Raw genomic sequence first — 12,025 nt, 5'->3', positions numbered from 1 at the left:
ACACTTCTCCCTCACCTCCCTACAGCCTAAAGACATTTGGAAAATCAGATATTTCACAAAAAGTTAAAAAAGGAACCATTGTACAATCTTCGTGTTTCAACTTTATTTTAAAGAAAACATTCCACATCCCTCCTCCCCCACATTAATTACTTTTTATTTTAGGGCTGTCAATTAATCATGGTTAACGTGCACGATTAACGCATTAATTTGGTTTTAACTTCTTTAACATGCATTAATCACTGCTGGTGCTGTGGGAAAAGCAGCCCCTCTCCCCTCACTGGGGCTGGGCCACACGTGGCCAGCAAGCAGCCTGGCAGGGTCCTGGAAGCAGACTCAGCAGCTGGATGCAGGTAAGTGTATTGGGGAGCAGGGGGCGGAGTTGGAGGGCCAGGCCTTGGGAACTGCCTAGGGTTTGTGTACAGGGGGGGGGGGGGGGTCCCCGTCCCCCCTCCCCCCAATACAAAGTACCTGCATAATTTTGAGTTTTTCTGTGCATGATTTTGAGGTTTTTAGCCGTGCAATTAAAATCATGATTACTTGCAACTAATTTTTTTAATCATGCAACTAATTGCAATAATATTTTTAAATAGTTTGATAGCCCTACTTTGTTTAATTATGGCAAATAATTGGGATGCTGCTGAAGCAGATGGCAAGCTTGAAGGGATTAACTGATTTTTCACCTAGAAATGGAGAAAACAATATAGATCTACGTTATTTGAAATCTCACTGTGACAAACTACTTTTAAGTTTTTGTGCAAACATTCTTATTTGCATTCATAGTAAATCTTGCCATTTTCTGGACAAACCAGTGATCTCAATCAAAAAAACAGAGGTATAAAATATAGCTTCATAATAGAGTGCTTTCCTCCATGATGACAGGGAGAAGGAGAGCTGCTTTCCAGACCTTCTCTAAGAGGAGGTCAAATCCATAATCCTCTTATTCTGCATAAATATCTTATTTAGAATCCACCTCAACACACTCCATGAAAGGCATCAACAAATCCCAAAGTGCAAGGAAAAAAGAAAAAAAGTGATTCAAAGCAGAATTTGAAAAAACGTCTCATTTCCCCAGGCAGTAATACAAGGCTCTAGCCATTCATGTCTCTTTCCTTTCTGCAATGGTGCTGCAATCTTGTTACCCTCTTACCTTGCCTGCTTCCCATTGCTGGTTCCAAGTCCCAAAACAGGAGAGGAGATGGATGTAGCTCATGGGGAGAATGACTCTGGTTTGCAGAACTGTGATGTGATGTAGGGCAGGAAATGTACAAGGCAGCAGTCAATCCTCACCCCTTTCCTCAGCATGCGTATGTATGTATGTATGTATGTATTGTCAGCTACTTGGAAATAGTTCCTTGAGGGCTCACACTAGAGCATCTTGAATTAAAGTACTTGCAAGTCTTTCCGTGGACTCTTCCACTGCATTCTTATGTTGGCAGCTCCTCAGTTCTATTCTCTTTCTTCTCTGCTGACCCAATGTCTGTGCTTCTTGGGCTTGTGTGCTGCAGAAATGGTTACAGCCTTTGTTAGTTCTTGGAAGTGATCTGAGTGTACAGCTGCATCTCTACTCTGCATCATGGGAAAATACTTGCTATGCAAGTCATAGTAACAAAAAGCTTTGTTATTTTGTATGGGTGAGTAGAGTTATGCTTCATTCTCACCTGAGAGAGAATACACGCTGGAATTTCTTGTTTAAGAAGAAGGTTTCTTTCTAGTCAAAGACAAAAAGGACTGATTCTGTATCATTGCTTTGATTACCTTTTGAGTTCTGGACTTCTCCTCCAGCATGTCAGTGGCATCTCTCCCTTTGTTCTGTACGAATTCTTCATTCAGTCCCACCTGCTGAAGTGTATCTCGGTAATGTCGCTCTGCCTCTTGTCTGGCATCATGCTATGGAATTGAAACTGACACGTTACCTTTTTGGAACTGGGTCTTTCTTCACAATTACTTTAGGGCATCTAAGTACATGGCTAAAAAACCTGGAAACTGTGATCAGAGCAAGATTCTTTTCAGGCACTGACAGGCAGATGACCCTATACCAGGTTTTGCACTAGGGAAGTGTCCCAAAGATCCCTCACAAACAGAACTCACCTCCTTCTATGTTTCTGTTTCTTGCCCATTCCTTCTCTTACACAACAGTGTTAAAAATATCCTGGTCCTAGCAAGCCAACTGCCATGTGCATCCCTCTGATTCACCCTCCTTTCTTGGTGCTGATTCTCCAGGTAAGTATCAGCCCAAGTAAAGTAAGGTTGAGGTTGGGAAATAATTAGTTCCACTTTAGAATTCCATTCCAGCCCAGCTGCAAACAAACCAGAAGCTATCTTTTCCATGTGTAACACCCTTCATTGACTCCACATAACCCTTGTAGACAAGTCCATTTCAAAATATCATTCACCTAGGACTTACAGCTTTCCTAAGGGCTATATCAAGCTAGCAGTATGTGGGGAAAGATTATTGGATCCTTTTCAAAATGAGTGAATGCCATACTAACATTGGCTAGTTCTTACTAGGTTGACATTGCAATACAAGCTGTTAATCCTGGGCTGGTATTGTCAACCATGCTTGGACCCACAGATAAGGGAATCATGGAAGACGGTCATTCTCAACTGTGAAGGATTGTTGATGATGAGATTGACAGATAGGTGGCTAGTATAAATGGAGTTACTGGACAGATTCTCGGGTCTTTCCCTTCCATGTTCCATTAGCTCATCAGCTTTATTGTGAACCAGGAAGAAGACTCTTTTCAGAAATCTAAGTTCAGTGAACAGCTGACTAGTTCCTTTGCAAAGATGGTGTATAATACTTGAAAGAGGAAGCCCAGGGAAAATTACTTCTCCCACTGCAAAGCTTGTAGATGCTTTTAATACAGCATCAAATATGTAGGTGGTACTGTAACATGGATGAAATGAGCTGAATGAAAAGCCTTAGCCTCAAAAACCTTGCTATTTAAATGAGTAGCTACATTAAGCCTCTATGTAGTTTGAGTATCACTAAGATATGCCAGGTAGCTTTCCATACAAGTTCAGAAAAAAATGCCAGATTGAACGTGGTCTTCAAATACCAAGTTGTTGATTATAAGTTACGGCATTCAGGACGAGGACTAGGTATTTATATGATGTCTGACACCAATGAAGCCTAATCATGATTAGTAATGTAAGTTAGTAGCTGGAAAGCTTCATAGATGAGCAGGACATTTTGAAGTGTGTGTATGTTTAAGTTGGTGAAGGAGCTTGGATAACTGTTTTATGTCTGCCCCCTCTTGAATGTAGTCCAGAGACTACACAGGATTTGCACCTCCCTATTCCTGGTTGATTCCAAAGCAGATTCCTAACTCCTGCTTTGAGAGATTAATGAGAACACAGTCTGTGCTCCATGCTGCTACCAGAGCTGAGTTGTTACCTTGGTGACCTGTTCAAAGAGGTACGGTCTGTTCTTGACTCGTATCTCCATTTCTTCCAGCTCTTTTCTGTATTCCTTTGTTCTCTTTCGGTCATTCTGCCTGAAATGGAAAAGTTCCTGGACTAATCAAGGTTCCCGCTGACAGGGTTCCTGCAGACTGGATTTTTGGCTTCTGATTGGCTGGAACGACTCAAGTCCCTCAGCTCCCAGGACATTCATAATTGTTTTACTTCTGTCTTATATTCCACATATTTCAAACAAAGTAAACTATTCTTGCCATGAACACAGCCCAGCATCAGGTTCCACTGGAGGATGAGCACTGACATGGGTGATCTACATTCAGACTTATAGGACCATATATTGTCACTGCTAATTCCCACATTGTGCATTCAAGACTCTGGCTGTTAAGGTACAAATGTAATCTTTTACAAGAACATGATCACATTGATGGGAACCCTCCCAGAAAACTGGCCTGAAGGTTTTTCTATTTCTTTGAAAAGAGCTGTGCTGAAATGCAAAGAAATCAAAATGAGTGTGGCTGCCTGTTGAGCTGGAGGCACCAAGGCCTAATTCGCCTCGAAACTAATGATCTGGTGATCATAGACAAGCTACAGCTTCAAGGATTCATCTCTCTTGAAATGATTTGATATACTGACCAGTTCTGTTTCAACTTCTCCTTGTGGGTCTCCTCTAGGCTTTTATGGGTGTCCAGGGCTTTTGCTCGGCTGTTTATAGATCTATGCATGGCCTGGGACTTCTTTCTGTGTACCTCCATCCAATTAATTCCTTCTTTCTCCCTTTGCTTTTTGTCTTCCTGGACATATCTATACAGATAAAATAAGTAACAGAACAAAAGTTTGCTTCAGAGGCAGGACTGCATACTGGCTGAGAATACTGCTAGATGCTGCAGCTTGAGATGTCATCTCAAAGGACTGCTGATGTGTTACTACAGTAATACCTAGAATACTTAGTATGGGCAAGAGGGAAGAACAAGCAAGGAAAGCTGGGAGAGGGGAGAGCAGAAGGAGGAAGGTCCTAGAGCAAAAACAATAACTACTCTAATACTAAGGTGATGTGACTATACAGGAGTAGAGAGAGAGAATGTAGAGTGCATGGGAGAAAACCTGAGGGTGATGAAGAAAGTGTCTGTTACTGAAGTTAGCAGTTTTTACTGATGGCAGAGATGCCACCTCTAAAACCACCAATACAGTTAGTGGAAGAATGGACAGTATGATGGGAAGGAGCAAAAAAAAATAAAACCAAAAAAAACCGGAAGTTCATTAAATATCTTGTAATCTATTTTGTTGTGTGTGGTATGATCTTGTAGGCTCCTATTTTTCCACTCACCTAATTGCAGATTCCCTCTTTCTTGCTGCATCTGTTATATTCACTGGAAGGGTGTTGGAAGAGAGAGAGGAGAGACCAGTCAAAGAATGACTTCTTTGCATGGGGACCAAAGAAAGCTGCTGAAAATCCTGAAAGGAATGCAATCAAATTCAGAATACTTATGAACAATGTGTAGAATCTTCTCTTTGGGTGTCTACTGAAGAGAGAAACCTGACTGCCAAGGTCAGGGAACAGAGCTCCATTTCATTCACACAGTACAACCAGCTAGGAGTTCTTGCATGTCATGGTCAAACAGATGGAAAAGACACTCCTGATAATTTTCAGCTGGTGCACAATTGTTTGTTGAGTCCCTTTCTAGTGTTTGTCTAGTTTTAAGCAGCAGTTTTCACTTCCTAAATTTCTTATTTATATTTCATAAATAATTTTACACACGAATTAGTTTTACTTAATGATACAGATTGTCCAATATAGGTAAACAAGTACGATGATTAAAACAGGGAGCATGTAAGGCAAATTATAATAACAACTTGTGATATCTGTTGTTTTTTCCAAATACCCAGCCTGGAACTGAACGAAGGAAAGGCTGTTATCTTTGTATACAGAAAATGTGTGGTTGTTGATAGTGCCTGAACTGCTCTCTTTGTACCATGAACCCAGTTTTCTACCTTTTGATTTGACAGAAACAGCTCACTGTGCTTTAAGCCCATCTTGCTTATGGAGAAAGCTCTGGACTTAAGTCTTGCAAGGAGACTTCTTCCCTCCTTGCCTTCACCAAGTTCTAGGTAGATTAGATCTAATTAGGAGTAGGTGGTAGTGGCTCTCTGCACTGCTCTTGGCTTGCCCTGGACTTTCAATGACAGCTCTGCCTGCTGAATGGGTCACCTTCAGTAAAAGAAATGTGTGTGTATATAGTATTATAAATTTAAGCCCAGAGATAGCAGAAGCCTAACATGTGGGGCAATGTAAAGGGGGTGTAGTGTTGCAGACGCACATTGCTCCTCACCTTTGTTATCTTCTCATTAGCCTGTCTTTGCCTACAGTGCAGATTGGCGGTTCTTAGTTTGAACAGTTTATTAGGTGTTGCCTCTTTGACTTCTTGTCTTCTTATTGCTTCTTTCTGGAACGCCCAGTAAAGTCCTCCAAAATCAGGTACTGCTGGGTTAATTCTTGGTTTAAAGCTGAAGTTATCCTGTAGGAAGCCAAGTTTTTCTTCCTTAGTCTTAGTGGCAGTTCGGAAGTGTGGCTCTCTTTGTCTACTGCTGGGATCAAAAGGAGCAAAAGAGCTTTCCAGCAGATCCTTGGCTCTCATCTGAATGCGTATTTTCCTGAAGAGTTCAGCTTCTGGGGATCAAAATCAAACTGTTTTGACATGAGATTGAAGGAGAGTGTGCAAAGCTAGGAACTGCCAGTGCAGGAGAGGGACAAACTGACAGTACTAGGACGGCTTTGCTTCTCAATCTCTCATAATAATCTGCTAATGCAGATAGGTGAGGCTGGGAATTCTCCCCAGAGGAGGCAAAGCCTTGACTCCTAACATTTTCTTCTCCCAAACCATTTAACATTTATTTGCTTGAATTCATTCCCCTCCCTACCCTCCTCCACAGAGATTTGTCCTTTAGAACTTATTCCGGACCCCGCCACAAGCACTCTCAGCTGCTCGCTCTGCACGCTCTCTCTCATTAGCAAACACGTTTTTCCCCTCTAGGGAGAAAATTAGTGGATGTGTTATTTCTCTATTGTTACTATATGTTGTATTGCAGGAATGTTGCGTGGAGGCTATGTTATGACCAGCTGTTTTCCCCCATAGATTTATTTCCCTAAAATTTTATCACAATTCAGACATATAACTCAAATTCACCTTTATTGGGCAACTTTTCTTGTTTTATATAAATGTGCAATTCATTGATCTTGACCTATATTAGAAAATACTTTAGGTTTTCTGCCTCCCCAAATCCTTAGTCCTTCTGTGGGACTAGTCTTTCACATGAGGTGAAAGATCTACGTTCCAGGAGTGAAATGCAACAATGAGACTTTCCTATGCGACACAGTAAGACTCTTTTCTATGCAACATTAAAAACATGTAAAACTACTTTCCTTGTAGAAGGGATGATAGACAGTAGTGTTGGCACAAAAGTTCTCTGTTGAAGATGTACATAAGTAATGGACTTTCTTCAAAGAACCTGGTATGTGTTTGGGGCACTGGAAAGCAGACTAAAAAGAAGGTTGGAAAGAAAGCTGATCATTGTGTACAGGTACTTGAACTAGAAAAAATTACTGATAGCATGGAAGGATGTGGAGGCATGGGATTTTTCAGCATTGTTGACAAAGGGATAACAGGATTCAATGGCTGGAAGTTGTTAAACAAATTCAACCTAAAAATAAAATGCAATTTCCTAGCTCCAAGATTTAATTACCTTTTTGCAGTTTATCGTGGAAGGTGGGGGCTCATTTTCACTAGGTGTTCACTACCTAAGGAGCCATTAGGTATTTAAAAAAAATAAGTGCTTTTTAGAAGACTTCTAGAGAAAAAACCTGTCTTATGTGGGTCTGAAGGCAGTGGTGTAGAAGTAGAACAGGATGTCCTGCCTTGCTTTCACTGTGCCAGGACATTGGTCAATGTGTGTGAAAACAATTACTCTAATTCATGGCTTTGGATAGCTGCCTACAGGGGTCAACAAGATTTTATTTTCCCCCTCTCAATGCACTAATTGTTGGATGTATTCCTGCCCTTGGCCTCCTTATTGTGTAGCCTGGGGTAAAATTTGCCTGCTAGGGTTATCTGGGTATATCTCAAAAATCAGTTTCCTGCTACTGCAACCTAATCTCTCTTCCTGTGTCTCTAACTCAACATGAGGGGATCCGTGGCCTGTTTATATGTATGTGTATAAGTTTATCCCATAGATTGTTGTAGGGTTTTACAGAATTTAAAATTGGAAGGGGCTATTAAATCATTTAATTTGATCTGGAGATGTATATAAAATCCAGGAGAGGAGATCAGATTAGATGATTTAATGGCCCCTTCCAATTTTAAATTCTGTAAAACACTACAAAATCTATGGGATAAACTTATTTCTCAGCATTTCTTGGCAGTGCAATCCATCAGGCAGGAAGAGAGGTGAAATGGAACACAGATATAGAATCCCTTCAAAGGAACAGCATGAGCACTTTACCTTTGAGTTTATCTCCAAGAACAGGGCTGTAGATGGATTTAGAGACTTTCTTGCTGGCTTTCTGTTTGGAGCTCTCAGTTGGAGTCAGCGCTGCCAGAACCTTCTCTCTGATGGCTTCCTTCTCCTTTTCCTTCTCCATGAAGCTGAAGGGTTGCTGAGTTGAAAGGAGCAGCTCCTTCCTCCTCTGTATTGCCACATGTCTGCGAATCTCATTCTGCTCCATTAGCTCCTGGTAGAGTGGAAGGAACACATGGGCAGGCACTGGCTGTGCCCGAAACTGCTTCTGGCACTCTGCTTCCTCTTGGCTTTGTCTTTTGTCTCTCTCTTTCTCTAGCTCAAGAAATGCACGTGACTTTATCAAGTGGGACTTCTTGTGAGCCTCCCGTAAGGTCATCTTGAAAGGCTGGGGGATGGTAATAGAAGAGATCCAGGCAGATGTGGCGCTCTTTGGCCTCTCATGGGATTTATGAATTAAGGGACTGTCCCAGGTGAGGTCAGTCAAAGAACTGGACTGCCTCATGTCCCCAAATCTACGAGCAGAACAAAGAGAATTTATCAAGAACAAACAAGGAATTTGTTTGGAAATCTGATGGACAGGAAATGGAGAGCTTCCTTTTGGTTGGTTATGATAAAAATCTCATATACTTTTTTGGTGGTTACAGGGCAGGACTGGGCCTCAGGACACCTGGGTTCTATTCCTGCAACAGAGAGAGGATGGATGAATGCCCCATGCTTTTATTTTTTCCGTCTGTAAAATGACTCATGCTTATCTTTGTAAAAAGCAATCGGGACTCTCGTGGAGATGATATCTTTTATTAAGCCAAGATTTTTGCAAAAAAATGTCTTTAATTGCAAGCTTTTGGGCACAAACACCCTTTATCAGGTATTGGAGAAAAGATTGTAAAAGTTCTCCTGGGTAGAAATGAAAGTTCATATTTCATAGGATTTCAAAGAGGAGTTAATAGATGGAAAACTCCTCTGGGCAGTCAGTTCATAGCTGGTATGGAGTCTCTCTCATGAGGTTCTGTGATGATGCGAATTACCTTGAAACAAAGGCAGGAGCAGTGTCTCAGGTTTCAGGTGATCACAGTTGCTTTCTGCTTGGGAAAATATGAAGATTTCATTTTAAAAATCGGCTAAAATCCGATATCTTCCATGTGTCAGGTATCCAGGTTGTAGCGTATTGGTCTAGAGGAAAAAGCAACCAGGACTCATAGTAGAGATGATATTTTTTATTTAGACCAACAAGACTTTTGCAAAAAAATGTTCCTGACCCACTGCTCTTTCCTTTGTTTCAAGGTAATTTGCATCATCACAGAACCTCACAAGAGGTGAGAGACTCCATACCAGCTATGAACTGACTGCTCAGAGGAGTTTTTTCCATTTATTGACTCCTCTGTGAAATCCTATGACATATGAACTTTCATTTCTACCCAGGAGAACTCTTTATAATCTTTTCTCCAATGCCTGATAAAGGGTGTTTGTGCCTGAAAGCTTGCAATTAAAGAATTATTTTTTGCAAAAATCTTGTTGATCTTAAAAGATATCATCTCTACTATGAGTCCTGATTGCTTTTTCTTCTAGACCAATATGGCTACAACCTGGATATCTTTGTAAAGTTGTTTACCAGTAAATGCATGATACTATTCTATTGTCATTATATTGCTGGCTTCCTTTATGTGGAAGTTCCCAGAATGCTCTTGAGTGAAGAGAAAATAAATTTTGTGCGTCTTACCTCAAAGCATCATAGGACCTTGTCTTCAGAGTCCATGGTCCATTGTCTTGGAAGAAGTCTTTTAGCTCCTCATCTTCCCTGGACAGTTTGCGGTTGTTCTCTAACTTTGCCTGATACAGCAAGCCCGCCTCTAACAGCTGCTGTCTGTTTTTCATCTTGAGACTTTGCAATGTGCCATAGTATCCTTCATGTAAGCCAGAGGCAGCTGTCATCTCTTTGCCTGACTGGAGAAAATCCAGCAGGTCACCTCTGTGCTGAATGATACCATTATCACCTGTCTCCTCTTCTGCTTCTGAATCTGAGGAAGATTTAGGTGGAAACACCTAGAGAAATCAAATCTGGGTGTTCAGTAAAATCATTACTCCCTCTCATTTTATTTATTTTCCAGAAGCAACTTAAGCCCTGAGAAGCGGCTTGTATTTCTGGTCTTTTGTCACCCCAAATCCATCATAGCCTGCTCCATACAACATCCCTATAGTTATAGGAAGATTACAAATCTAGTAGAAGGACTGGTCTAAACCTCATGGAAAATAGAACACCCAGGGTGTCTATATGGCAAAGCGCAGTCTCAATGTACAGTTCTGTTATCAGAAGCTACGTTGATGAAATTCTCTGCCTAGACTAATTAGGCCTGCTAAGGTGTTGTTACTGCACCACTATTGTTTCCATTACCCAAACTAGCCCTGGTATCTCTATGTGGCACTGACTTGTGCCACACAGACCCACTCATAGTGTCTAACTCCCTTAATGCTTCCTGCATGCTGCAGCTGGAGGTATTTGAGTTCATGCGCACTCCAGTCTACCTGTGTGTCCTTCATACTTTTCATTTTCAAGTATGCATAACATCTGTTGGATGTACATTGGAGCCTAGCTGCAAGTTTCCAATGATGTTCTGAGGGAAGCCAATAGCAAGCAAATCTGATTTACATTGGCAGAAGCAAGATTTGAGCTTTTTAGTCCTATTAGAACCAGCAGTAGCAAATATTTGCAACAAAACTGACTAATGTGTTTCTTCAGCTAGTATCTATTTTCTTGAAAAAATTAGTTAACTAGTTTTCAAGAGTTTTAATTCCAGGGAAGGACTGAAGGATTGTAAATAAGCGGTGCTGAACTCTGGACAGATGCACTGAACAGAATTCACCATCTCTGATCAAGATAACTTTGCAATGACTTGTTACTTAAATGTCCTCACAGAATGAGTCCAGCCATTCCAAACCGGTTCTCATCTAATGGAGAAAACTGGCATTTGCACATTATCCAGTTGCCAAGTGCCCTAAATAAAACAGTACAAACTGACTTTTTGTGATAACCATGACACTGCAGGGTAGAAGAACAGACGGGGGATGCATCTGCTCTGCTCTTGCCTCACACCAGTGGTTCAGTCCATGAAGCACATTGTTCCTGTCCTGACACAGTAAGTTTAGTGGGCTGTGTGTGAGAAGCATGCCTCAAAGGGAAGGAAATGGTGAGCAAGGCTGAAGAAGCGTGTGATGCAGCAATCCTCAGACCACGCCCATCCATGAAGGAGTTTGATGTGGCTGCCAGCTGGCCACTGCTAGTTGCTTTGTGCATCGTGCCATTAAGTAGGTGCATTGTGGCAGGCAGGACAGGAGCCAGCCTCTGTCCTGGGGCAGACCTATGATCTTGCAAAGGGCTGTGTAGATGGTGTGGTGCATCATCACCAGGGAACCGGGTTTTCCATTTCCCATGGAAAAACAGAGAAAACCACAGATTCTCTGTTTTGATCAGAGAAAACGTGGATTTCCCTTTTTAGCAGAGAAATCTGTAGATTCTCCGCTTCTGCAAAGAGCTCCTGCAGGCTGGCACAGCTTCAGCCTGCAAGAGCAGATTGCAGAAAGGGAGGGAAACCCCCAGCCCTGCCCAGAGGGGGAGGGGGAGGGTGGGGCCTGAGCCTCTGAGGCTGCTAAGGCCTGGCTCCGGCTTGGGCTCGGACTCAGGCTCAGACTTGCCCTTCACCCCTGGAGCATGGAGGTAAGTGGGGCTGTGGGGCAGGGTTGGGGAAGATGGTTGGGGGCTGAAGGAGCGGGGCTTGCTGCCAGCCCCAGGTGGCACACCACAGCTGGGAGCAGGCCCAGGGGGTGAGGGCAGGGGTACCCCTCTGCAGGGGCTTTGCGGGCAAGTGATGCAGGGTGCACTGTGGTAGTGCCTGCCATGTGCGGGCCACACACATGCTGCCTGGCTGCCCACCCAGGGGAGGGGGAGACTAGCATGCAACCAGCTGCACAGCTCCGTGGCTGGCTCCGCAGCTGCAGCAAGGGACTGGGGGGGGAGAGGCTCGCATGCGGCACCCGCTCATGCTTACCTGGAGGGCCGTGCCAGCGGTGACGGTTGCTGCCTACAAAACCTCCAGGCACC

The 12,025-nt window shown here is 42.7% G+C and overlaps 2 protein-coding genes across 9 annotated transcripts in view; one reads left to right on the top strand and one right to left on the bottom strand.

Moving 5' to 3' along the window:
• LOC102388055 (zinc finger protein 410) overlaps nt 1-12,025 on the top strand; it is a 56,182-nt gene that overhangs the window by 18,704 nt on the left and 25,453 nt on the right. The window lies entirely within an intron of this gene.
• Nucleotides 7-12,025, bottom strand: part of FAM161B (FAM161B, centrosomal protein) — a 13,296-nt gene continuing 1,277 nt past the window's right edge. Inside the window, exons 2-10 of one of the 2 annotated variants that reach the window (XM_025201291.1) lie at nt 9,650-9,972; nt 7,915-8,444; nt 6,839-6,955; nt 5,748-6,085; nt 4,745-4,872; nt 4,054-4,221; nt 3,398-3,497; nt 1,756-1,887; nt 7-1,499 (exon numbers count right to left, since the gene is read on the bottom strand). In XM_025201291.1, coding sequence (XP_025057076.1) covers nt 1,425-1,499; nt 1,756-1,887; nt 3,398-3,497; nt 4,054-4,221; nt 4,745-4,872; nt 5,748-6,085; nt 6,839-6,955; nt 7,915-8,444; nt 9,650-9,861 — 1,800 coding nt within the window. In that variant the 5' untranslated portion in view covers nt 9,862-9,972 and the 3' untranslated portion in view covers nt 7-1,424. The remainder of the gene's footprint in view (nt 1,500-1,755; nt 1,888-3,397; nt 3,498-4,053; nt 4,222-4,744; nt 4,873-5,747; nt 6,086-6,838; nt 6,956-7,914; nt 8,445-9,649; nt 9,973-12,025) is intronic. The other variant, XM_025201300.1, reaches the window with a different exon arrangement.

Source organism: Alligator sinensis, unplaced genomic scaffold (genome assembly GCF_000455745.1).
Source record: "Alligator sinensis unplaced genomic scaffold, ASM45574v1 scaffold280_1, whole genome shotgun sequence".
In the NCBI taxonomy this organism is placed as follows: Eukaryota; Metazoa; Chordata; order Crocodylia; family Alligatoridae; genus Alligator; species Alligator sinensis.
Note: the sequence above shows the minus strand (reverse complement) of the source record. Positions and strands in the feature narration are given on the sequence as shown.